The sequence below is a fragment of the Wyeomyia smithii genome, chromosome 3 (assembly GCF_029784165.1).
Source record: "Wyeomyia smithii strain HCP4-BCI-WySm-NY-G18 chromosome 3, ASM2978416v1, whole genome shotgun sequence".
Classification (NCBI taxonomy): Eukaryota; Metazoa; Arthropoda; class Insecta; order Diptera; family Culicidae; genus Wyeomyia; species Wyeomyia smithii.
Window position 1 is genome coordinate 6,147,499 of NC_073696.1, and position 27,982 is coordinate 6,175,480.

The following is a 27,982-nucleotide window of genomic DNA, read 5'->3' on the forward strand; positions in this document are numbered from 1 at the left end:
CACGGAAGCCAGATGACGAAACGCTAGAGACAGTTATCATTGAAGCAGAAGCAATGATAAATACGAGACCGTTAACATATATCCCTCTAGAATCGGCAGACCAGGAAGCGCTCACCCCAAACCACTTTCTATTGGGCAGTTCCTCTGGGGTTAAGCAATTGCCTGTACTTCCAATAAATTATCGGTTGGCTCTCAGAAGTAGCTGGAAACTGGCGCAGCACTTGACTGATCAGTTGTGGAGGCGATGGGTGAAAGAATATCTTCCAGTGATCTCACGGCGGTCCAAATGGTTCGGGAATGTCAGAGAAATTAAGGAAGGAGATTTGGTTTTGGTAGTAGATGGGACAGTAAGAAATCAATGGATAAGAGGACGAGTGGAGAAAGTATGTTGTGGTATAGATGGTCGTGTACGCCAAGCATGGGTACGCACTAAGGGAGGAGTTTTTCGAAGGCCGGTAGTCAAGCTGGCTTTGCTCGACGTCATGAAGGATGGTGATCCTGATAGCGGATCACGGGTGGGGGAATGTGACGGCGAAAAGCCCCCGACAACTACAGCAGTGTAAACTACGCGCTAAGAAATTGGCATATAGTGGCCGGGCACATTTGACGCACGTAGCGGTGACAAGCAAGAATTCTCCTTAACTGATCGTTCATAGAAAGCAAAAGTCATGCTCGATAGCTGCTGAATTGAAATAAACTATATTTCTAAAATTTGTTCCACCTAAAATAAATAATTAAATAATTAATTTGTTACTCTACTTAAACCTACTATTTACAATTCAAGTAAGTTAATTGAAATTGTGTTTCCCTCTCTAAAATATATAGTATTAAAATTTTTAGTTGTAATTTGTTAACCTAAAAAGGATACGGGAAGAATCTCGACGGTGATAGATTGAACTGAAAATTTGTAGGTATTTAATTAAGGACCACATATCCTAATTATAAAAAAAAATACATTTTACAGCTAAAGCTGAATCCAACAATCCTTGTGTTTGGTCTGCTACGGAAATAGTTCCAACATCCTTGAGTTGTTATTTTCCAAAAGTAATTAGCAACGCTCGGTGCGGTTATTTTGTTGATTAGGTATCAAGCCAGCTTTAGCAACCGAAATATAGGCACTAGTGCACTTACTCTAATAGACGTTAGTGAGCTGATAACGTAAGGTGAATATCGTTATCGTCGATAACGTTAATGTTTGAAGACGTAATCGTCATCGTCGATAACGATAGCAGACGATTATCGTCGATAATCTATCGTATTACCAAGCCTGGTTTGGAACGATTTTTTACATTAAATACGATTAAATAGAACCGTTCGAAGGGGTTACAAACAAGGGAGGGGAGATGTTCATCGCACAGTCTACAAGACTAAAAAGATGCCTGTGATGGAATTGAAGAGGAGTTGTGGTACGTTACCAGGCGGTCCCGCAGACAAGGTGTAGAGCAGCAAGACGAGTGGAGTAGCAGTATGATCATGACTAGGAAGGAGAACTGACGAAACTGGCTCTTGAGATGATGGATGCTATGTGTTGGAGAAACCTTTATGAAATAACTAGAATTAAAGAGCGGATTTCTTTCTACCCAAGCAGTTTGAAAGACATCTCTTCAAAATACTTTCGTCTCATTATGTAGAGAAAGATGCAGCGCCTCAGACGGAGCTAATTTCAAGCCGGCCGTTGACTTTAAGCTGTATAAATAGCAGTAGGTAGGTTAAATAGGAAATTAAATTAAATAGACTTCCTATAGTCTCTAATTCGACGTTTTAAAAACACTTTTGATTACGAAATTTTCTTACATTGCCAACGAAACCAACAGAATTAAGCTAGCTATCATACTTCTCGTGCTAGACCTCGTTAAAGGCAAACATAACCGAAAACTGGAAAAGGTGAATAACTCTGCAGTAGTTAAATTTTGGCCATAAGCGTAGAGAAATTTTTTATCATTAAATAGGGTCCTCTATCACCCCTTAAAGGATTTTAAGTGAGCTACCTAACACCGATATTTTGGTAATTCTATGATAAAATCCTAAGAGCCAAACGGGTCTCAAATTTTTCAATAATGAACAATTATAGCGATATTTAGTATGATTGATGAAAATTTTCGAGTGTTTTTTTTTGCATGGAATTGCAAGACCAAATTTATAACCAAAACAGGCAAAGTTACACAGTTTTACATCAATTAAAACATGTAGGCGATAATATATGATGCCATATTATACAGAACAGTACAGAAATTAATCTCTTACAGCCTCAACATGCCCACGAAAATACTGATATTTGAGCGTTTTCAACTTTCTAGAAACTTAATACCGCCATTTTGATGTTCAAAATGGCGTCGGACACCGATTTTTGATTTAAATGTCATCCCGATTGTGTAAATGCTAATATTAAAGAGTAAAAAAAAACAGGATATGTTGGCGTTTCGTGATAATTTACTTTTAAAGCCGCTTCAGAATAGAAAATAAATCTGTTTTTTCTAAAGCATGCTTCAATTATAATCTAGTAACGAAAATCATTGATCTCATACTCTACCATTTGTCGCCCTCCAGCGTACAAAGCCTGTTTGTTCAGCCTAAGTCGATATGGGTCAGGTTCTTGTTTCGACACACTTTGTCAAACCAAAACAGTGCAAATCCTCCTCCGGGCAGCAAAGATCAATTTCAAGCGGACGCGCCTAACGCTACCTATCTGACCCGGATCAGTTCGGTGATTGCCACAATGCCACGTATGCATATCACATCCTGCCGCCCATACACCGCAAATGTTCACATCCTTGGGACGTGCCGGCAATACAAGTATCAAATTCGAATTACCCTCCCGTCGTCGTAGGCAGTTTGGGCGGAGAGGAGTAGCATCTTAGCCTCGTCGTTCCACCCGCTTGAATGCCTTTCCCGTCTCTTATTTTTCTTACTTCTTCCGGCCGGTCCTCATTCGACTGATGGTAATAACCATCGTCTTTGAAAGGCTCTTCGGAAATGACAACGACGTGTGGACATTTCCGCTTGAATGATTTCATGGCTGATGGTTTCCTCTTGTGCCACACTTTAATCGAAGGCCACTTTAGTTTGCGTCGGGTCGCCGTCATTCCGAAGGCTGGCTGCTGTTGGTGGGAAAAGTTAAAATAAACAACTTTCCGTTCCCATTTCGCCCAAGGCAGAGGGCTTTTTTCCACAGGCCAGGCGGAGTGATTTCGATTAAGATAAACATCACACAACGCCTTGGCTGGGGTAGGATACGTTATCCTTACATCTTCAATGGGAACTTTTACTTCTGGTTATTTTCTTTGGTGGAAAGTTTTTGTTGCACCATTTTTGTCTGAGTGAAGTATTGATTTTTAAACGCAGAAAGTTTTTAATTGTATTTCATTTGCTTCTTCTTCTCTATTACAGTGTGCCTGGCCGGATACCACGAGAAGCGGTTACTGCACGATCTTCTGGACACCTACAACACGCTGGAGCGGCCAGTAGTCAACGAATCCGATCCCCTGCAGCTGAGCTTCGGCTTAACGTTAATGCAAATTATTGACGTGGTGAGTTTATGCGGCATCGTAGTTTACAAATTTGGACACGTTTTCAGCCCCTAAGAGTTTGGGAGATTAATCTAATATCATGGTGATGAATTTCGAGCTCGGCTTTGATGTAAATCCAGCTTCTGAAGCACCTGTTATCATAAATTCACTTCTTGTCAAAGTCACTTCCCTGTTCAAGTGTTTATGTAAAATCAGTTGCGATGATTCGCTGCTTGGTTGGGGCCGAAATTGCGATATTCGCGGAATTTTTACGGCCATATCGGACTGATGGAGGTGATGGTAATAAATTTTTGGTTTTATTATCATTTTTAGCTTCAAATCTTCCGCTTCGAAGCGTTCAGTGTGTATTAAAAATTAACCCTAGGGGGTTGCCACATAAGGTGGGATGAAAAAGTAAGGGTTTTATCATTGAACAGTAAGTGAAGCGCGGAAAATAAAACTCACTTTTTCTGGTATGGGTTAACTCTAGCTGTTTTCAGTCACGCACCGTCGATAAAAATTCATTTAGATCAATCACTAGGAGTCATTCTGGTGTATAACAATAACAATAATCACGTGTTAGGGTGGAAATCTGATTGTGGTTAGATAACATTTATTATGTTCCAGTCGTCTTTTATTCGTTGGAAAAAATTAAATTTTAGTAATGCGTAGAACGTTTTTAATGTTCATTTTTTATCAGTTGAACAACTGTGTAGAAAAAATGCTATTTATTTCGAGTTTGGTTGAAACGCAACAAAAGAGCTATTAAATTAATTGTGTTTTCGGTTTACTATTCGCTTAGGGGCCGTCCACATACCACGTGGACAGAAAACTCGTCATTTTAGACCCCCCCTCCCCCTCGTGGACAACCGTGGACATTGACCGAACCCCCCCCCCCCCCCGTCAATTTGTCCACGTGGACATTTTTTTTCGAAGAAGCATTAAAATGGAAAAACGTTCGTTGCTGATGTTTATTTAGCGTATTACTGTAAACATTAACTTTAGTTCAATAAATAGATATTATCACTATACTAAAAATAATAAAAAAAACACAAAATAGAAGATAAATTAAAGAACGTTTGACAGTACTCAATCTTCTGTCCATGGTGATCGTACCCAGTGTGAAATATCCCCGACCACAGGAAAGACGGGATCAACATCGCTTTCTTTCGCCAGTTCAATGTCTTCCACAGTATCCTTGTCCAGCCATAAGACCTCAGTCTGACCGTTGACGTCAACACAACATAAAATTTCATCAATTGTCGTTCTTAGAATCTTCGAGGGACGAGTTTTTTTAGAAAGACGAACACCGTGGTTTTTTTGCTTGTGACGAGCTGCATTCGATTTCGATGCAAAATACAACCCACATTCCGCACAAAGTCGTCCTGAGGGGAGATAAAATTTCTTTAGATTTGTTGAATTTACAGATAATTTTTTTTTGAAAAAATGAAAATGAAACAATCATTCATACCCGTCAACTGATCATTAATCGATGGGCAGTAGAGATCGTACGGGGGAGGATCAGGGTATGTTGCAGCCTTTGGTTTCATGTTTATCGCGTTCCGTAGTAAAAAAGAAGGAAAGGTGTCTTCATCACACACCTCCTCTGGTTCCGGAATGGTTAGTCCAGTGGGTGTTCGGCGCATTGGGAATGGTGCTGGAAAAAATCCGTCCGGCCATATGTTTTTTAAATCACTGCGAAGCAATCCACAGCAGGCAACATCATTGCATTTCACAATCTATTAATTTTTTAAAAAGTTTCAATGATTTGTAAACTATAATATAACATTAATGCTCGCTTACCTGGAGAAAGTATTGGCTTTCTCTCACATGTGAGGCGTACCATTCTAAAGATGGTGCTTCAACCGATTTTTCGGATCCTGTTCCGAAATATTCATCAATCACAGGATAATTGTCGATTGTCAATTCACTCCATATTTCGGCCAATTCCTCTCCTGCAAATTTGAAGTTTTCGATCTCCAAATCCTCGTCGATTGTTCTACCATGTGCATCAAGATGGCTTCCGAAATGCTCGTGAGGCAGAACCACCCCTGAGAGCTCGCGGCTCAGTGGGGCCATTCTCCTTTCTACGCGGTTATAAGCGCTTCGACCAGGTGCATTTGTAAAAATGTAGAAAGCATCAAGGTTGTACCGCTGGAAATGCTGGATTGCGTGGTTTATTACTTTTGGGTAACGGGGATTTTCGTCTGGCCCGCCATCGACTGATAAAATAATAACAGGTTTGACATCACCGTTATCTAAAATATTTGATATTTTTAAATTTTAAAGAAAACTAATGAAAATTATGATTTACTTTTTAAAATCACATCAAATTCAGGCGTATCAGGCAGTATATCGAAATCATGTGCGTGTGTTGAAGCGTTTGATGTCGAATGCTTTCCCGACCGGATTGCAACGAACGTTGGCCCGGAGTATGACACGGACGCAGGATTTCCATCAATCTTGTCATTTGCAATCATAATTCCAGCATAAACACTCGGTATCAGCTTATGCCTTGCAGCGACAACCCAGTCGTGGTCTGGCAAGGTAATTTTGTACTCAACGCTCATCAGAAACGGAGCCTGTTTGCGGTTATCCCGATAGGAACTCGTGCCTTATCGTCCTGAGATACAATAGCAACCTGGGAATTTCCCAAAATTGATGCCAGTGTTTCTACGGATCTGAGAAGAAAATATTATTTTCAACATGTTTGATTTTATAGAGGTTCTGTAGTCTATGATTTAGATTTGTAGAATACTATGAATTCTAAATAAAACCACCGATGTAACTATGAAAATGTGACTGTTGCATTTACACAAAACTTATGAAAACGAATGATTTTTTATTTAGAACTTAAGATTAGAAATGTCTTAAACTTTCAAAACAAATTCATTCTCATGAATTCAGTGTAAACGCAAATTATTAAGTAGAATCATACATAGCTGTTCTTATATCTGAAATCACTTCTCTCGTGTCTTTGGAATTGTGATTGCCTACCACAAGTTCAATGAAAGTTTAACTGATTATCGTCACGAATCAAATTTTTAAATGTATATTGAAAAGTTACCTGATGGTTGCAGTGCAGAACTTTCCGTCTTCGTGAATTTTATGCTGTGAATTTTCTGGCTTGCACAATCTCACCGGTACCGTTTTCACATGTCGTTTCCCCTCGGAATTGCGAGCATCGTGTGGTAACAAGCGAAGATATGTGGCGCTTCTGGATAGTTTAAAACCCTGTATATCCAGTTCATCGTGTAGCTCATCGAGCGTCTTACAAGTGCGGATTTTTTCAGAGCGCCGTCGTTCATCAGCTGCTCCACCAGCTATGGCGATTTGGACGATGGTAGACAAGAGTTCCGGTTGGTCGAGCTCTATTCGAGGTTTACCAGGTTGTTGACGGATCTAAAACATTCAAATCCCAGTTTTCTATAGGTCAATTAGATTCAATTTTTCAATTACACTTACTTTGAGAGATGAGGCCAATTCGGGATCCTTGGCTAAGATCTCCTTCAGAGCGCTTTTCCGGTTTGCCCGATATTTTCTCTCCAACTTTGCCTTGATTTGTTTCCTTTTCAATTGTTTCCTATTGGATTCCGAATCATTCTTAAGTTTGGTAATGCGGCAACGAACTGACAAATCTGAAAGTCCTGAATCCCGGGCCCTAATTACCTAAGCAGTGTTTAGCTCGGATTCACAAACGGCAATTTCCTTCTTTAGCTTTTTTTGGGCTGGTGCAGGTTGCACCCCATCGTCTTCGTCGCTGGAATCTTCGCTGTTTGAAGAGGTTTTTCGTTTCAAAGTTTTGTTTTCTGAGGCTGGAATGTTTTTCGTTTTTATTTAAAAACTACAAGCAATATATCAGTATTTACTTGATGGCAATGATTGGCTCTCTACATGTTCTCGTGCTTCTCCAGGTTCATGCTCAATCCCACCAACAGGTTGTTGATGTTCTTCAGCTGTCGACGTTGATGACTGCTTTGGTTCCTTTGATGGTGGCTTGACAGGGGCCTGTAATGAGTTCCAGCTTTATTGAAACCTTGTAGGCTCTCCAGAATCACAGAAAGCACTGAAATCCTTAGCTTTGTCTGACGCTCTCAAGAAGGCCAATATTACGTCATATACGCTGTAGTCTGAATTGAACATAATTCACAATACACAATATAATTATAATGACCTTGGTGAAATATGACATGAGGCCTGCTTTTTTAACCGTCGCAGATTTTTTCAACTCTTTGACTTTCTCTTCTACATTTTTCGGAAAATTTTTACTGTCATTTTTTAACTTTTTCCACAAAACATTAACGTCATCCTGAATTTTTATCCACTGAACTCCGAGCCGAAGCAGCGTTTGTGAGCTTCATACAAATCATTGTACGACATTTTGTCCTTATCAATCACTTTAAATCACAATACGCAAGCACCATTGAAAAAAAAATAACCGCGAAAATTTTTTTAAACTATCGAAAAAGACAATTGATTGTAGCATGGATCGTTTAAGCAGGAAGAAAAAGACGCGAATAATCTGAAACACTTGTTCCGTCGTATATGATACAAGGTTTGAACTTTGAATGAATTGATTCTACGTAGAGCAATTCCTTTTAAACAATTGATTTTCTTCTTATTCTTTATTTATTGAAAAACCAGCGACCAATCAGCGTTGTTTGTGAATCGACAGATTGACAGAAAACAATCAGAGAAAAAAACGGCGACCAATCAGCGTTGTTTTTGAATCGGCAAACTGCTACTTTCCTCTAACACAAAAAAAAACCTTTTGTTGGTGGCATTGCGCCGTTGATTTAGGCCTCTGCCAGGGCGAGATTTTTGCCGTAGGTTGATGAACAACTCTATTTACGGCTCTTTATTTACCTACGGCAAGAATCTCACCCGATCGCTCGCGTTGGCATTTAGCATGGCAGTGGCCTGAATCAACGGCGCAATGCCACCAACAAAAGGTTTTTTTTTTCTGTTAAAGGAAAGTAGTATTTTGCCGATTCACAAACAACGCTGATTGGTCGCCGGTTTTTCGTGTTTGAACACGTGATGAATAATATATATATATGTATATATGTAAACGCTTATATATGAAAACGCTTCCCTTTGCGCCACTCGACACTCAGTAAAGCATCAGCCTTACACCATACATTATATTGATTTGATTATGGGATACATTTCAAAGAATAAATGGAAAAGGTCAATGATTTTATTTACAAAAGAAATGCTCATGCATTTCGCATTATCGATTGCGAACAGCATCTGTTTTGAATCAGTACAGGTAGTAAATACTAACTGCTCGCTGCTATTCGTGACAGTTGAAGTTTTGAAAATATTCATCTTAATAATTGTTACTAATACCAGAGATCCCAGATGTTTTTAAAAAATGTCAGTAACTGCTGAAAAAAAAAACAAAGAAAAACCTGCTCGAAACCTGCAAAAAAATCTATCCATGATTGGAAAAATTTCGCTCGCGCAAGCAAAAGTCTGCAAAAATCAGCACATATTTTGAGAAAGTCTGTGCAAATATAAGTATACTCTGACAATGAGCGAATTAGCCTATAATTGTTGGTGAATTACATCAAATAAACTTGCTTGTCGACCTCAGCTGACCTCACAGCAGAAAAGAAATAATAGACTTGCTGTTTGCCGCAATGAATCGCATCGGTTTATCATTATCATGTAGTTGATATCAACTAGAAGGGGCCAAGTAATGCGCAGTCTACTTGAATTTGTTTACTCATTGCTGTTTTGAAACTCTAGCTCTGGCAGTTCATTCTAAACTGACGGTACCACGGCAAGGAAAGGATGAATCAACGTTCCGAGTGAAAGACAATTTTTTTTCTACTCATTAAGAGAGAATAAGGAACGAAATGTAAATGATATCATGTCGGCAGAGCATGTTGTATGAACCATAGCGCGAGTGTTTGAAGCTTCAACAGAGCTACATTCGAATTCCCAGAGTTAGGTCTGTTAATCAAAAAGAAAATCTGTACAATTCTTATTATAGATCACAATTTTTTTTTGAAAGGTTAGGAAAAAAGGTGTCCACGTCCAAACTTTTCTCGGGAAAACTTCGTTGAGGTGGAACATCATCGCTTCTATCGTATGTCGGTTTCTCACGTAGACACTCCAATCGATGTGATGAGTTATTTGCGATAGAAAAATAGACCTGACGTTTTCGAGATTTATTTGTGTCATTTATATGTTCACAGAGTTTCGTACGAAGTTTCATTAAAAATTTTGTTTCCACCTATTTAACTTCTTCGTTCGACGTCTAACCGTCGGCAGAATCCTTACACACACATTTTCATTGCCTCGCTCAGAATGTTATCACTTCTTGCTGGCAACGCCGTAGGATAGCAATAATACACTTCTCGAAAGTAGTTCCTTTGCTCTAAGTTCAGACGAACGCCGGAGAATTCTCGTTTCGTTCCGCATTATTCAGTGTGCATGTTTTATTCAATGTTCCAATTCGGTATCTGATCCTAAAATCCGATGAAGCAGATATGTTCGCAATCGAAGGATTTTCTATAACATATAACGAGCACTAAATTTCTTTGAAATGCTTTTTTTTAGTAAGCCGGGTGCATTCTCTCCAGGTTTGCGCTCCAGGACGCTACTATCCAGGATTTACATCGTTCGGCGAAATCAATATACCACAATCACTGCAGTGCACCTTCGACTATCGATGGCCATTTATCAGGAACTTCTTCCGCCTCACGTACACTTTGTTAATACATTTTTTAGGTTGTTCAGTTGGGTGTGTGTTTTTATTTCTGCTCTTCTTCTCGACCGGATATCAGATAAACTCGACCAGGGGGACCTTTTCTTTTCGCAGCAGCGCACCAAATCAGCGCGTGAATATCGCTTTTGCCATGATTTAGCGTTATTAGTTTGTTCATAAATTTTCGGTCGCTTCCTTCGTTCAAAGGTACGCAAGGTACTCGTAGATAGGCTTTTGCACCGTATCGTGATAGGAAAATAATAGCAATGTGATTTGCTTGTTAAAACATGTAGGGGGACGGGCAGAGCATCCAGCGTGGTTTTTAAATCCGGAAATCGAGCTTTAACTGTCTCATGGCCGAGATCCGGCTTTTGCCTTAAAAAGTAGTAATATGAAAGATAAAAAAAACTGTTAAAAAGAAATTTCGTCATCCTTTTAACTGAATCTAAAAAAATCACACAGTAAACTAAACTCTCTATAAAACTGCAAAGTAAAGCAGCCGACAGCGAAAAGTATTGCCATAAACGACAACTGCATCGTGTTATCACCGCGCCATCTTGAAAGAAGAGATATTCATGAGCTGGGAACGGTAATAAAACTGCAACAACGTATTCTACTGCAGTGCTACTGCTGCAGGTTTTTGTTGTTGTTACTGTGGTAAGTTAGCTATTTCGATGCTCTCACAGTAACATAACCTACGACGAAGGGTGCAATAAATATGCTGTCGAGATAGTTGCAGTCCGGGAAGAACTTGAAATGGAGAATCAATGTTTTCGACGTTTCGTGGATCTTTGTAAGCAATGAAAATTGAATGGAAAATTTCCATAGCTGGTGCATTACTATGATTAAACATTAATGCAGCAGTGGAGGATTATAGTAAACCGCTTTTGACGGTAAATTATAAAGATGGTTTCAAAAGATTTTCCCTCAAAGTTATTAAACATAAAGAAGAGATAACCCATAACCGCTCACCAAAGGTTTCACTTTTAGTTTGCTTTAGTATTTGTGTTACTTTATTTTGAATTTTTGAGCTGTAATCAGTAATACACTTGAGGCACCTTCAGGCCGAGAGACCTAGTTCGGATTCTCATCTACTAACCTCCTGATAAAAATCTGCAATTTCACTCTCGAGTGATAAAGCTAACCACATGTTGCGAATTTTTGTTATGAGGTTTGGTGACAGTTACCGCTGGTGAGCTCCAACTCAGATCGAAGAAGAGCCGAACTAATCATTTTGACGGTCAACCAGGGAATGAACTTCTCTTAATGCTATCCTTTTAGAGCGTCACTTAGGATGGAATAGTTGGGTGATTGGGGAAAGAGCCTTTCACGTGGTAGCATTTCTGCTTCCTTTTCACGTCGCTGTCGCTGGCATTGCTAGCCAATGAATGAACACGCGGAATCATCTTTTTGATGTCTGCGTTAGGGAGATATTATTATTATTATTATTATTATTATTATTATTATTATCATTATTATTATTATTTATTGACATTCATCGGACATATTTGTCTACATGAACACTTACGTACTAAAAATGGTTAGAAGGTAAAATTTGTTACACGATCATGAAACACTCTAGCACTAACATTGAAGTCAAACAAATGATAACATGAATTAAACAAAAAACACATATGTCTTATTGGTTTGTGCTGTGCATAGTCAGTCCGATGTTGTCGGAGTCGCAGGAAGCTTCGCTGTCTCAGTGGTCGAGGAATAATGTTCAAATCAATCTGAGCAAGAATCCATGGTGCACTTACGTCTCCTGAGAGGACCTTGGCCAAAAAGATGGTCCCAGACTTCCTGTGCACGTGTTTTTTTCTCTCGCTCGTAGAATTTCCATGTACGTGCGACGAGACGAGACAACGTCACATGCGATTTGCAGGTTGCTCTTTCGCTTCTCTTTCGGTTCGGATTGCGATGCGCAAGCGATGTTTTGTCGCACTACGAATTGAGCGAGACGCCTGTACAGTACATACATGATACAGCTCGTGCGCCAGAGCTCGTGAGACTTTCTCGTGTACCAGGCTCAAAGTAATACTTATTTTGTGGTGTTCTGTTAGGAAAAGTCAATTTTATTCGATTTAAATGAAACTTTGCACTCGTGTTTGACTTGGCAAACTGTGTATTTTTTTAAACTTTTTGGGCCAGGGTGAATTGTTAATGAACACTAGATCTTGGTTAGCAAAAAATAAAGTTAAATAGTAAATTTTTTTCAAAGCAACCCACAGTGGTCTTAACTCGAAAAACCGTGATCGTTTTAGATTCGACTGTGAAATATTGATTGTATGTACCCAGTGTCTTCAGCAAGTTTATTCCATATAACAAGGCATTTCTTTTGGCATTTTCGGTTTTTTTATCAATCCCCCTAGTAGTTAGATATAAAAACTATTTTTTCTAATTTTCAAAATACCAGATTGCTTTCTTCAGCAAAGTTGTAGGAAAATATATAAGAAAAAGAATTGCTGAGCACTGTAATCTTCTAACTGTACGTCTGATATGACGAAGCAGAGTTTTACGAGGAACACTCCTCAAAATTAATTTTTCGGCCATAACTTTTTCTGTAATCGTCGAAGCAATTCAAAATGTTCTAAGATTTTGTTCATTCTGGTAAACCTTGCATTTTTGTAGAATATATTGGTTTGCTATTTTTATTTGTTGTGAAGATATTTCTAGTTTTTTTTGCTGAAAATAACCATATTTTGAGTCCATATTTCTGCGAAGGTTGCAGATAGTAGCAAACCAGACTGTATGCATTTGAAAGTTTGTCAAAAGGAATGCATTACTCATTGGAGTTCAACTGTTTCTAGTTGTATCCAACCGAGTACTGAATGAAAGGAAAACACCCCTCAAAATTAGTTTTTTGTCCATAACTTTTTCTGTAATGTTTCGACGATTCTAAGATGTTCTAAGATTTTGTTCATTCTGCTAAACCTTATAAACAAATGCTTTGACAACAAAAGCTAGTCGAACTTTTTGATTGAAAATGTTTACTAAAACTTCTTAAAATCATAAATATTATTTTTTTCCTGGAAAATTACATCTGGTTTTCTTCCGTTTTTAAATCATTTTTAATAAATACTTCAAATAGTTAAATATTAGGGATAAACTTTTGAGTCATGAATAAAAAAGTCTCTGCTGTGCTTAAAGATGCTCTGAAGCACCATTTCAAATTTAACTTTTTTCTTCAAAATGCAATATTTTACACTCACTTTAATTGGTCTACAAAGTATTTTGGGTTCCCGTTCACATGATTTAAAAATACTTTTGGGTTAATTTAACCCAAAAGTATTTTTAAATCATGTGAACGGGAAAGAGTTACAAAATCGGATTTCTCAGTTCTTTTTTCTCAAAATAAGTTATTTAGATAGACATTTTAGTCCAAAAAGTGCGATGCCCGCCTCCACCCAAAACCATGAGAGCATGAATGGTTTGCAAAATGTTAAATTTGATTTTTTTATAAAACTTTACCTTCAATTAAAATATTTACATTACATTCCACCATCCTGAAATTTAAATCAAAAATTTTGTTATATCTTCGGATTTCTTCGAAAAGAAAATGAGAAAAAAATTAACTCTTAATTTTTGTTTGTCAATTAAGATAAGGTGTTTGTTTATAATTTATTTTGACCAAAAAAGGTTTTTTTGCGGTGTATTTTTTTTTAGTTCCCTGCAATTCATTCTCAGACAGTTTATTTTGTACTACTGAAGGATTCTGAGCTACAATGCTTTGAATCAAACATATACCAAAATGCTTATGTTCTTTTAAAAAATTTCTCTTGAGTCTGAAAAAATTGCCCGCCCGCGAAAAATATTCAGTTTGTTAAGTCAGGTACGTATGCTGAGATTCAGCCAAATAAAAAAAGGTAGATATTCGATGATGACATTATAAAACATATTTTTACTAGATAATATAACACCGTAGCATTGAATTGCATTTTCGTCTCCGGTATCGAAAGCATCATGTATCAGCGACATGATTCGAGCAACGCGTCTCCCACAGTTACTCAAAGATTTGTGTCTTCGATACAGTATGAGCCCTCAGACCCTTCTGGAAGTGCATTAGTTGGAAAATTTCATAAAACAATTTTACTAAGACTATTACAAAAGTTCACATCGTTGCACAAGGTAATATTCCCCTGACAGCAAAAAAAGATCAGATTGCTATAAATACGAGTATATATAGTCGCACTAGAGTAAGGTGGCTTTAGAATCATATATCTGATTTGCAATATCTATACCTCATTTGAAATTCTCTCCAACACCTTTACCCCCAACATGTATTGAAAAATATAAAATTGATTATATTAGTTTAGTGGTTCTGTTATTTTTAACTTCCGAAAGGCTTGTACTCGAATTAAAAATCACATCTAATCTTATAAGTACAAAACTGAATATGATTTTCTTTGGAATGGTTTCTATTATATAATAGTCAATAACATCTTAAACGACGACAGAAACTCGTAGCATCTCCACGTTAACCAACATAACACTCTGCATCTAATATATTTGTTTCAGTTAAAAATGCCATGCATTTTTATACCGTTCGCAAAGAAAATAAAAATATATAAATATGGTAACAAAACGTTCTTCATTATTGTTAACAAAAGTCGAATTAATCAAACGGTGCTCTGACGACGCAAGCTCCTATAACACCGTAAATAATAAATCACATAAAATCTCCTGCCTTCATCCCTCTGGGCAAAATCAATTTCTTCCTTGTGCCATCAGCGCAAAGCAATATGTGGAACTAGCTCGCGAGACGAGCTCACGAGAATTTGCGCGCAAGCTGTCTCGTGTGCGCAACGCCCATGCACCGCGCTCGTTACGTTGAGAGACGAGATATCTTCGTGTACGTCGCAAAAGAAATTCCATGCGACGAGACATGGCTCGTACGTATTGCAAGTTCTCTCGCTCGCATGTGGCGCACAGCACAAAACGACTGAATGAGAAACGAGACTTGTAGCTCAAAGCGCATTGTCTCTTTTTTGTACGAGCGAGATTTCAGGAAGTCTGGATGGTCCCCTGGATTTTTCGCCTCTTTTGCAGCGTATCCATACCCAGCAAGCGGCAACGGCTATCGTAAGTTGGAAGATCGCTAGTGTTTTGCCAGGGTAAAAATCGCAGGGCGTACCTTACGAACTTCGCTTGAATTCTCTCGATTCTGCTGATCCAGACGTTGTGAAAAGGTGTCCAGACTATAGCTGCTGTTTCAAGTATGGATCGCACTAAACTAAAGTACAGTGAGCGTAAACAATAGGGATCACGGAGTTCAGAGGCTAATCGGAAAATAAATCCCAAATTTCTGCTGGCTTTACCGATAATGTAGGCGTAGTGTTCACGAAAGCTCATCTCGGAATCCAACAAGACACCAAGATCCTTCACGACCTTAGCTCTTTCCAGCCCCTCAGTTCCAATGCGATAGTCCCAGTGGACAGGTATTCTTTTCCTAGTGAACGATATAACCATACACTTCTTCACGCTTATGGTTAAAAAGTTTCGCTCACACCAGTCTGCGAAGATATCGATGATCTGCTGCAGCTTTCGGCAATTGTCTTCGGCGTAGACTAACCTGCAACCTTGAGGAACAGCATGACAGACGTCGTTGAAGAATAATGAGAATAGCAATGGCCCCAGGTTGCTTCCTTGGGGGACACCGGAGTTGTTGCTGAACGGAGCTGACTCGGAAGTTCCTATTTTGACTCTCAGTTGTCGATTAGTCAAATACGACTCTATCCATTTAGTGACATTCGTTACCACACCTAGACGGTCCAGTTTTGCTAACCGAATTCGATGGTTAACTTTGTCGAATGCTGACTTTAGGTCGGTGTAGACTGTATCGATCTGAAATCCCTGTTCCATTGACTTTAGACACAAAGAAGTAAGCTGCACCAAATTTGTCGCTGTCGATCTCCCCGGAAAAAACCCATGTTGGTCTTGGGAAATATATGATTTCGCTGACCGAAACAATTCATCGCCAACAAGGATCTCAAACAGTTTGGATCCAGCATTTAGCGAAGTCACACCACGGTAGTTTGCTACATCACGCTTATCCCCCTTTTTGAACGCCGGAAACATAATGGATTTTTTCCACCTCTCCGGAAATACCGCCTGTGCAAGCGACTTATTGAAAATGGAGCGCAGCGGACCGCAGATGGCCCGGGCGCATTTGATAAGAACTATCGCAGGAATTCCATCCGGTCCGGGCCGGTAGATGATTTCAGTTTTCTGACACCATTCATGACATCCTCGTCCGAGAACTCACTGATGTTCATACTTAGAGCTCCTCTTGGTACGTCCCTAATGACCAAATCAGTCTGATCCTGACTAACTGTCGTTTCATCGAATGCTCTGGAGAATTGTTTAGCGAATAGGTTGCATATGCCGTCTGCGTCTGTCGAATTTTCATCTCCCAAAAACATGCTTGACGGTAAACCTGCTTCTTTCCGCTTTTCGCTTACAAAGGTCCAAAAGCGCTTGGGAAACTTTTTCAGTGCACTCTGCTTTCGTGTTACATAACGAGCATATAGCACGCGGTTATAACTTTTGTACTTAGAGCTGGCGTAGTGAAACCTTCTTTTGGTTACCAGGTTACGATTGTTGGAAAACTTTTTAAGAGCGTTGGCGCGTTTACGTTTCAGGTATCTAAGATAGTTATTAGACCAGGGCGGGCTTGGGCGAGGGCGACAGACGGGAACATGCTTTGTAAAAAGTTGCGTGAGAGTGGTAGTGAAGCACTGAACTGCTTCATCGATGTCATGCATGTTGTACAACGTTGCCCAGTCAACAGTTAAAAGTGCTTCGTTCAGCTGCGCGTAGTTCGCTCTCGAAAAATCCAGCCGTCTATGATCGTTGAGTTCTGTGAAAACCATACGGGGCAGGCATTTCAAAGTCGCTAGAATTGGAGGATGCAATGGATCAACTGGTACTAGAGCTTCATGCGTTTCAACGAGAGTACACATTGGTAACAAATCTTCGCTCACGAACAGTAAATCAAGCGTACGGTTTAAACACGTTCTCGCTACGTTCAGCTGTTTAAGATTTAGCACAGATATGATGTCAATAAAGGTAATGCTAGGAGAAGTCGATTCAGAGGGTTCGGAGTAAGCGTTACCTGTGCCTGTTGTACGCCAGCATAGATCAGGCAGATTGAAATCGCCAAACAAAAGATGATCGGTACGGAGATCGTTCGTCGTGACAACATTAGATATGGAGGCAGTAACATTCTCCATGATCGAAGTATTCCTGGACTGGTCCGGGGGTATGTATATAACACCCAAACAGATTAATCTGTCATTACATTCGATGTTATTATAGATATATTTGACATTGAAACTTTTCCGTAGTTTTCACCATGTAATAAGAAAATGGTGGGGATAGTTATCATATTGTAGCCCCCAACGGCATATTAATAATTGAAATAGGTACAGTTGTTTGAAAGCTTTCAGAACTTCCATTCCGTTAATCAAAAACGTACATGTTCATTTCAGTTTTCACAGAATGTACTCCAGTATAGTAGAGATGGTCGGGTATGAGAAATTCTTTACCCGCACCCAACCCGTACCCGGCTCATCGAGAATTTTCAAACGCGTACCCGACCCGAACCCGAAGTCAGGTTTGTTTAAAATACCCGTACCCGACCCGAACCCCAAAATTTTTTTTTCAGCTACCCGTACCCGATCCGTACCCGAAAGGAAAATGCCTAGAAATTGCCGGTACCCGACCCGTACCCGACCCGTTTAGGATGGATTTATATATTTTTTTTTATTTTTTTTTAAATACCTGGTTACCTCGCACATTTCATGCACTAATTGTCATATGTGGTTTCTCGAGATGATGGCCGGAGTAAGGCTAGAACTGAGTGTTCATGTGAACGAATGTTAATGAACCCAGAGTTCCAGGCGATGTATTGGTTCACCTAGAATCCAGCGTAGCATCTGTCACTGAGTACGTCCGCTCGTCTGTTGTAGAAAAATTTGACCATTTTATAACGCAGCGAAATATCTATTCATAACTGTGTACGGAGAATTCGGGCTCCATTTTTCCTGTTAGTTACCTCATAATAAAATTGATCAGGGGTTTCAATTATTTATTTTGTATGCATACGTATGATTCATATGAACTGTTGAAATTTTTATTTTGTTTTCGAGAGATTAATAAAAATTCAATAGAATTTTTTTGAAAGATTCATTCAAAATTCAAACGTGATGAAGTGTATAGTTCGAAATTGTTACCAAACGATTTATTTTTTTATTTTTTTTTGATACCCGAGTAATAATTACAAAAGCGTCGCTTCATAAAACAAAAGTTGGTTAAGCAATTTCTCAAATTTCAAAAGAAAGCCGGCTTCAACCGTAAATCCAGAAAGCTCAAGTTCAATAACCGAAATGCGCTGGCAGGATTATTACTGAAAGTTTATAAAAATTTATTATTTCACGTAAAAATAAACCAAAATATTTTGTATAATCACACTAAATACAAAAAGTGCTTGCGTTGAATATTTTTTCAAGTAAGACAATACTTTCAAGTTATTACAATACCTGCTACTAAAAGATGCTTTTTTTTCTACTGGTTCAAATTGACAGCTCATTCTGGTTCATTTGACACTCCCACAGCTCGTATCCGTTTCTCCCTCCGAGACCAAAACTATGCTAAAACACCGAGGCTTGGAAAGTTAATAATTAAATTCTCATAATGCACGGAAATCGAGTTACCCGTACCCGACCCGTACCCGACGAGTTGAGAATTTTTCAAACCCGTACCCGACCCGAACCCGAAGCCTTGGTTTTTAAATTACCCGTACCCGACCCGAATCCGAAAAATATTTTTTGGCGTTACCCGAAACCCGACCCGAACCCGTCGGGTACGGGTGTCGGGTAAAAATACCCGTACCCGACCATCTCTACAGTATAGTACAAAAAGACGTAGTGCTACGTCAAGGTGGTGCTCAGAACACTTAGCGCTCCTCGTCGTATAACTCCTTCTAGCACATTGTTGAACAACAGGCAAGAGAAACCGTCGCCTTGCTCTACGAATAAACCTGGTAATCCACCCGATACTTTCACATAGATCTGGCTTCCATTCATCGCAGCCTTGATCAGTCAGATCAGTTTCCCGGAAGAGCACTTTCATAATCTTCCATAGCTTTTCTGGTCAATTGTATCCTATGCGGCTTTAAAGTCAATGGTGCGTAGGGAATCTGTACTCATGATAGTTTTGAAGGATCTATCGCACAGTGAAGATCTGGTTCGTTGTTGACCGGCCTTCTATGAGACGTATGAGCTATCTTGATCCAGTTTGTATCCCTTTTGTAGATAGAACAGATAACCCCATCCTTCCACGCCGCTGTTCGGTAACCCAAATCTTGATAATCAACCGATCGGTTAACTTGTTCGGGCCCATTTTGATAAGTTCCGTTCCAAAACCATCTTTGCTGGTCAATTTGTTGTTCTTCAGCCGCTTGATGGCATCCCTAACTTCACATATCGTTAGGAGTTGCACATTGCTGTTGTCAGTGCAACGTGGTTTTCTTCGCCGTGCTGATCCACTTCCTGTACGTCAACTAAATGTTTATCAAAGTGTTGCTTCCACCTCGGCACATTTTAGCTCTGGGCACAAATCGTGCGTTAAGATTCTTGTTACGAGTAATCCGAGACTGGAGAGCCTCCAGCGGAATCGAACTCAAAACGGGTAGTGATTGATTGATTGATTATTTTTATTAGAGACCTTTTAACCATTCGGGTCTTAAAACGGGTAGTACTCATTTCCTATTTATACTACCTATCGAATGTAGTTCTTCGAATGAAACAGCTGCGGCGACATCAATAAATGCATGTTATGCAATTTTGAAAACATTGGATTTTTCGCCTTATAAACATTACACTGAGCGGCCGGTACGGGATTCGCTGTGCGAGGTCAATAGTCGTAACGGGTGTGCTTCTTTAGGCGTAATTATAGTTTGCTGTCTGCATATTATTTTACTATGGGTTTTTTATCGTGTTACATCATCCCCCTTACAGAGAATGATGTAACAGAGTTGAATTTTGTTTTTTAGATGGTCCTTCCCTAATTGTCCTTTTGTCTCCTACGCTTTTGTTCTGTTAAATTTGCCTTCGTCATCTCGTAAGCTATTTGTGATTCATAATGTTCGCTCCTGAATGTATCAAAGTTATAAATTGCTAAATTAAAATTTTTGAAATTGGCTCGTGGAAGGTTTGCTTTTTTACAAATATTAATTCGAATAGACTGACGTTAAGATCTGTGTGGGGTGTGGTATTATATGAAAATTTCTAATATTTGACTTAATCATTCAAAACTGATTAGTGCTCATTGGTGCAGTACCACAGAGCGCTCCAGCTGCGCGTAGAATTCATCCTTGGTGTCATTGGTGCTTTCGAGAACTATGACCATTGATGATGCTGACGTTGAAAAACCGGCCATTGGTCAACTGTACATTCATCAGCAAGTACTCGGGTGCTTCCTATGAAATTGACAGATCTTTAGTTTCTTGTTTCTAGTTTCCAATCGTTAGTCCATTTTTGTCGCCGAGATCAGTGTTCGGGTTCAAATTTCTCTGTCCTGCGCTCGTTACTAATCTCTCAGGAGGATTAACGTGGTACCACTATTTTAGGTTCCGAGTACAACCAGGACTTTTCTGAGTCCTGAGCACATCAACAAGACGGTAGTTCTACCGCTCATAACATTGCGAACATACGTTGTTTCAGGCCGCTCCCAACTGATCAGACGTTTCGATTGGCTCCCGAAGCAGCTTCCTATCGTCTGTCAGCATAAGATCAGAATTTCCAGGGTAGGTTACCCGATCTAAGATTACTCGTATACCAGTAGTAATAGAAACAGATTAATAAACGACGACCTTAAGTTCAAATTGGAAAACATGGAAGATTATAGCTATTTCATCAATCCTCCGAATTTTGGTGCCCCTGATAACGGGAGTGCGTCAGGATATCACAAACTGGGACATAGGTTTGTATTCCTCTGGCCCTGAATGACTCGAAAAATGCCAGCAGAAGACTTTTAAGAGAGGACCCTACTCTGGAAAGTCGAAAAATTTATAAATTTTTATGATTTTTTTTTCGGATGGTTAGAGTAAGGTGAAGTGTTCGGGTAATTTGGCTTTTGATTAAACTATATTTGAAGATGTATTTTGTATGTCGTGGGGGACGTGGATGCTCTCTCTAAATCATTACCTTACTGGTTGCAAGTTTTTCTTAGCGACTACTGAACTAATTTGGCTAAAATTTTGTTTGAGCATGTAAAAATGGACTATCTAACTTGTTACATAACTTGTTGCATAGGCTACATCGGTTCAGTAGATGCTGAGAAAAACTTACAACCAGTAAGGTACTAATTTAGAGAGAGAGCATCCACGTTATCAGCTGCCAACAGCGTAATACTCACTATATTTGCATCCACGATATGAAAAATACATCTTCAAATATACCTCAAAAATACCCAAACACTTCACTATACTCTAAACATTCGAAAAAAAATCACGAAAATTCATTATTTTTCGATCTTCCAGATTGGGACCCCCCTTAAAGGTATCGGTTATGTTGAAATTTTCAAAAATCCAGACCACAATATTTGAAAACTTCAGCAGTCCAGATTTTGGCTGAATTTTGAACGAGAAAAAAGAAATAGTTGGGGGATTCAATATTCTTGAAAGTGCGAAACTTCTTACAGGAATTGAGTTTTACCAATCCTGAAGGAGTTTGCTTCGGTTTTCAACAGCACTTGTAGTTTTTATTGGATCTGCCATTCAGGATGGGGATTTCCTTCGACTTTTCCTAGGGAATTTAGGAGAAGAGACCTTTTTTTTTTCTAGAAATCCCGGGTTCAAAAAGAGAAGATTCTCCAACTGAATCGTCAGAGTCAGGCTCATTGGACGGTGAAACGTCGAAAGTTCGGGGAAACGCTAGTTTGATGGCTTTGAGCGCACTTTCAGAGACCGCCTAATCTAGTTTTGGCGCTGTATGTACGCGGGGTAAGCGGACAGGTCATGCGGATTATGCCCACAATAGAGACCATTTGCAGCACTTTCAGCCTGTCATCTGCGCATTGCTTTCCGCATTTGCCACAGCGCTTTTTTATTGACTCATGGCAGTTCATTACCTGCGGTACAAACAAACGCACGTAGCTCGGCAGAGCAGTCCCGGCGAAAGTCATTCGAAAGGAGTCTGATTGGGTGTTAGTTTCTCACGTTTGCAATCGCTTGCAATTAAATTTTCCCTAAAACAACCGGTTCCAGCATTCAGCAGATCCTCGACGGTCAGACTTGAGTCGGTGATTACGCTGTCGAGCTGGGATGTAGAAGTGAAAAGCTCACAAACAGTAACCTTGCTTGTGACATGATACAGAAACACGCAGTTTATTAGCGAGGATTTTTATCATCTCGTTCACGGCCAAAAACTGTGTCACTTCTCTATGAATTTGCATGCTTTAATTCTGGGCCGAAAAAACACAACCCAGAGCCCCAGATATGCTTCCGGGTACAGTTTTGCCCGATAGCTCAACTTATAGGTTGCTCTTTTTCTGACTTGCGGAGCTTTGTGTCTAAATTGGGCAGAGGAAACGAAAAGGACTTCACCTCCGGAATCTCTTCGTCGTCCATAGAAAGGAGAATCAAATCCGAAAACCAAACTACCAACCAAAATAGAAGTTGTAGAAAACAAACACCTCTTTAATGGCCGCTCTATCCTGCGCTCTATCCTGCGCTCTATACTGCCGACAATCATTTCCACAGCACAACACCAAACCAACCAACCAAAAGAATATGCACTGTACACAAGCTGTGTAGCTAACTATAAGTCAAGCAACGAGCGTCTGTTTTTGTAAAATTGGACAGTTTAACAGCGTAGCAGGCAACAACGATCCTGTCCCTCTCCCTCCCGAATGAATACTAGTATTTGTTGTGAAAATCTCTTCAATATTTTACTCAAGAAAGTAACTGAATTGGAATTTTTAATAATGATTGAACGTTCAAAAGGGAAATTTTCTCGGAAAAAAAGTTTCAGATATTGTTATAACTGTTTTTCTTTCATGTAATATTTTAAAAAAGGAACATTAAATATTTGTTTCTGACATCAAAGTGTTTCTAACACAAAGGCGAGTGACGCTCATTGGCCGAAACGACAAGCACACCAATAACGCCGGGCGGTTTGAAATTGTTTAGAGTAAATGGTTCACCAACCATAGAACCGTTGAGGTAGGATCAAAATAATATTGAAAGTTTCACTTGGTATTTTGCAACCAAGTAATTCTAATGAAACAAAAAAAAAAAATCCGAGAGCTAGAACTTTGCTAATCGATTATTTAATACATTTTGGTCGCAACGAGGTTAGCAATTTAAATGTTTACAAAAAGCATATGTTATGCATAAAGTGCAAGTTAAGTGGGGATTGTATAGGATATTTGGCTGAGGTGAAAAGGATGTCAAATTTATTGAAGTTTTTATCGCAAAAAGGGAACATGACCAGTGAAAGAGTATGGAAATTTTTCGGTTTGCCAACTGTAACGGCTTTCAGATAGGAAATTTTCACCACGGCTATGCCCGTTATTTCTACAGGCAGGCAAGGCAGGGTAAACATGATTCAATTTCTAAATTTTGGTGGTGCTCAAACACACTTGACAAAACTCATATGTTGACATTGTAGTTGGTAGATCGAACGTTCAATTAAGCAGCACTCAAAATACTGCTCATGTTGGTAAAAAAGGCGGCCATCAAAAAAAAAAGATAGTAACTAAGGCGACATTGCTACTGCGAATTTGTGGTGGGGAAAATGGTTTACTACAGTGGAAAGATCAGAGTTATTCCGTTTTCTAAGGTGAACTAATTCTTTTCAACTGCTCACACGCTCTTTTCGTTCTACAGACTTTTTTTCGATGAGTATAGCTTTTGAATCAGTCACAGTAAACGAGAGCCATATGAAAGCATTACATCCCTTCTACCAAGCCAAAACCGCACGCGAAACTGTGATAGAATTCCCAGTAACAAGCTGCCACCTGCTATGCATAACCCATTCACCTGTCGCGGAAGCAAGCAAAAATCAACTTGCCACATTTCACACACGGGCACAGGGGCTGGTTAACGCCGAGTACGCACACGAATGGATGGCAAAAGTGGATCGAAAAGAACGAAAGAACTGAATCGGTCTCAAAGGATCATCATGATTCCAGGAAATACCCATCTTGTGTGGTAATTGGCTAACTTATAATCTTTTTTAAAACCCGGAAGTCGCCATTTTGATATTCAAAATGGCCGCTAGGGTCATGTCCAGGTGTCTGGACATCATTCTGATTTCGAAAGTAATCTTATAAGCTTACCAAAAACTAGAAGTCACCATCTCGAATTTCTAAATGGCGTCTGCAGTTGATTTCAGGTCTCTGGGCAACATTTCCGAAAATATCCATATTGGATAGTATTCGGTCAATTTTGGTTTTCTTTCAGATACCGGAAGTCGCCATTTTGGATTCCAAAATCAGGCGTCGTTAACATGTGTAAGGTTTATATATACCGTTTATACGTAATGGGTAGAACCCACTGCTTTATAACACTTATACGACTACACTTTTTACTAAGAACCTTTATACTCTTTTCAGCAATAAAATAATATTCAGTCTCTAAGAAGTATCCCGTGCGAGTTGATGTGGTTGCTATCCGAATCCTGAGGTCTAGATTTATCTACCCCCTGTCTACATACTGTAGACAGGATAGATAACCCAGGTTATGAACTAGAGCGCTTAAACTAGTCGGTGGTGTTAATCGCGTATATATTCCGTGTGGGAATTTCGCGGTGGTGATACGCTAGAGTGCGTGTGAAGCACGGGATCGAGACAGCTGTGATAAACCCCAGACCTTTTAACCAATCGCAAGGGGTATCCAGTGTAGTTTAGCTAGAATCGAGTGAGTTAGCTTTATCGTGAGTGAATCCGGCGAACTCTGAATCGATATTGATCCCGAACGATAAGAGTGATTTACCACCGAACGTAGTTGATCGGAGAGAGAAAGACAAACGTGCGAAGAGATTAAAGATGGAAGAACAACTACGAGCCCAGATCCAAACACTCAAGTTGGAGCTTGCGCAGGCCAAGCAAGCGGCGCAAAGTAGCTCACAAGTAGTAGTCAGTGGTAGTAGTAACGCGAATGCGGCTAGAATACCCGACTTTCGTGAGCTTAAAGAGTATGTGTCCACCTTTGACCCGAAGATATCCTCGTGTTTGTCGGCCGATACATGGGTAAATTCTATAGATGATATTGGTGATGTATACGAGTGGTCATCTGCCATACGACTACATTGTGCACGGCTGAATCTTGGTGGTTGTGCGAAGTTGTGGTTAGATGGGTGTCCGAATGCGTGGCGAGATTGGAAATCGTTTAAAACCGAAATAGTGAAGGGGTTCCCGTCGAAGAAAAACCCTATATACTATCACAACCTGTTATCCTCTCGCAAATGGAAGGCTGGAGAGACGGTAGAAGAATATGTGTATGAGATGTTGGCACTCGGAAGAAAAGGCGGCTTCGATGAAGAAACCACAGTGACGTACATGACAAGTGGACTTCGTCAATATGTAAAACGAGCGGGAATGACAATAGGCAAGGTAGAGACGGTTGAAGAGTTGCTTGGAGAGCTGCGGTGGATCGATAATGTGGATGCAGTAGCACTCGCCAAATCCGAACCTGGCGCATCCGGGTATAATGGCCCACGAAGAAGAGAGCCGTGTGCCGATGTTTGTTTTCAGTGCCATAAAGCGGGTCATATTGCGCGACGTTGTCCTAATGTGGTGTGCCATTCATGCCAAAAAGAAGGCCACATGAAAAAAGACTGTCCTAAGACTAGTCTCAGGCGGGAGTCAAAAATCCAATACTCTAAGACAATCCAGGTGCTGGACCAGAAAAGCGTTTTCGTGAAAAATGTAATGGTTGGTGGAGTTGCGATGAAAGCTCTCGTTGACACAGGAGGAAAAGTATCGACCATACAAGAAAAATTCGCGAAGAATGTGGGGGAAGTGAAACCTAGTCAGAAGGTACTCCGAGGATTCGGGAAGAAAGAGATTAATGTTACATCAAAAGTGTGCGCTGATATGCAGGTCGATGGTGTAACTTTACCCGTGGAGCTTCAGGTAGTGCCGACTTGGGTCCAAGATACGGCGGTGATCTTGGGCGAAGACATAATCGATCGTGACGGACTAATAATGGTGAAACGCAAGGGGGAAGTGAAATTTGAGTGGGAGACTGCGCCGAAACCCACACATTCTCGGGTTGGTGGTAGTAGTGAAGACGAACTTTCTCACGCAAGGGGTAGTAGCAGTGATCCCGTGATCCGTATGTATACGATCGATATGGAATCAGAAGTGAGCGCAATAACTGAAGAGCAAATAAACAGTGATGGCCCAGCTGAATACAATGTGCGGTTGTGTCAGTTGGTCAACAACTATCGAGACTGTTTCGCCATGCGGATGAGTGAGATTGGTTGCGCTACATCGACAAAAATGAAGATAAACTTGATTAGTGATGAGCCGGTATATGTGAAACCTCGAAAGCTGGAGTATGTCCGAGAGAGTGTTTTGACAGAGTTGGTGCACGAGATGTTAAAAGCCGGAATAATAGCCGAAACCGAATCGCCTTACAATAATCAAGTTGTTTTGGTGCCAAAGAAGAATAACGAATTTCGGCTGGCAATTGATTACCGCTTGTTCAACTCTCGTACGGTGAAAGACAAATTTCCGATGCCAGACATAGAGTCGTGTATACAAAATCTAGTTGGTGCGAAAATGTTTGTGACGGTTGATCTGTATAGCGGATACTATCAAATTCCACTCGATCCGGAGAGCCAAAACTATACGGCGTTCTCCACGATGGATGGACATTATCGTTTCCTGCGCATGCCATTTGGTTTGTCGAACGGGTGTGCCGTGTTCCAGAGAGCGATGAATAAAATCGTTGAAAAGTTGAGAAAGCAAAAGATAGTAGCGGTAGCATACATTGACGATTTGATTCTAGCGGGTAATAGTGAAGAAGAATCGTTGATGAAGTTGGAGAAACTTCTGGTGGCACTGCGAGAAGAGGGATTTACCATCAACTTAAAGAAGAGCCAGTTTTTTAAAGGTCTAGTGGAATTTCTGGGATTCGAAGTGAGTGCGGAAGGTGTTCGACCCGGGGTGAAGAAGATTAAAGCAGTTTCGGAGTTCCCAGCTCCAGAGAATGTGCACACAGTCCAGCAGTTTTTAGGTCTGTCTGGGTTTTTCAGAAGATTCGTGCAAAACTACAGCATTATAGCGGAACCACTGTTTCGCCTACTGCGGAAAGAGATTGAGTTTGTGTGGGCAGCAGAGCAACAGAAGGCGTTTGAGCGATTAAAGCGCTTGTTAGTGACTCGACCTATACTGGTGCTTTACGACCAAAATGCAGAAGTGGAATTGCATACGGATGCTTCGAGTGCAGGGGTGGCTGGAATTTTGCTGCAAAAAATGGATGAGGTTTGGAGGCCAGTGAGCTACTTTAGCAAGAAGAACTCGAAGGCAGAAGCGGTTTATCACAGTTATGAGCTCGAGATGTTAGCTGTGGTGGCGAGTGTTGAACGGTTTCGACAGTATTTAGTGGGAAGATTTTTCGTAATAAAGACAGACTGCTCTGCCATCCGTGACGCGTATTCAAAAAAGGAATTAAATAAAAGAGTGGCCCGATACTTTTTGAAGTTGTTGGAGTATAATTCCCGGATCGAGCACCGAGCGGGGTCAA

The 27,982-nt window shown here is 40.1% G+C and overlaps 1 protein-coding gene across 3 annotated transcripts in view; it reads left to right on the top strand.

The window, feature by feature from the left end:
* Nucleotides 1-27,982, top strand: part of LOC129730225 (neuronal acetylcholine receptor subunit alpha-7-like) — a 365,219-nt gene that overhangs the window by 163,923 nt on the left and 173,314 nt on the right. For all 3 annotated transcript variants that reach the window (XM_055689380.1, XM_055689377.1, XM_055689378.1), the window contains exon 3: nucleotides 3,388-3,527. In XM_055689380.1, the coding sequence (XP_055545355.1) occupies nucleotides 3,388-3,527 (140 nt within the window). The remainder of the gene's footprint in view (nucleotides 1-3,387; nucleotides 3,528-27,982) is intronic.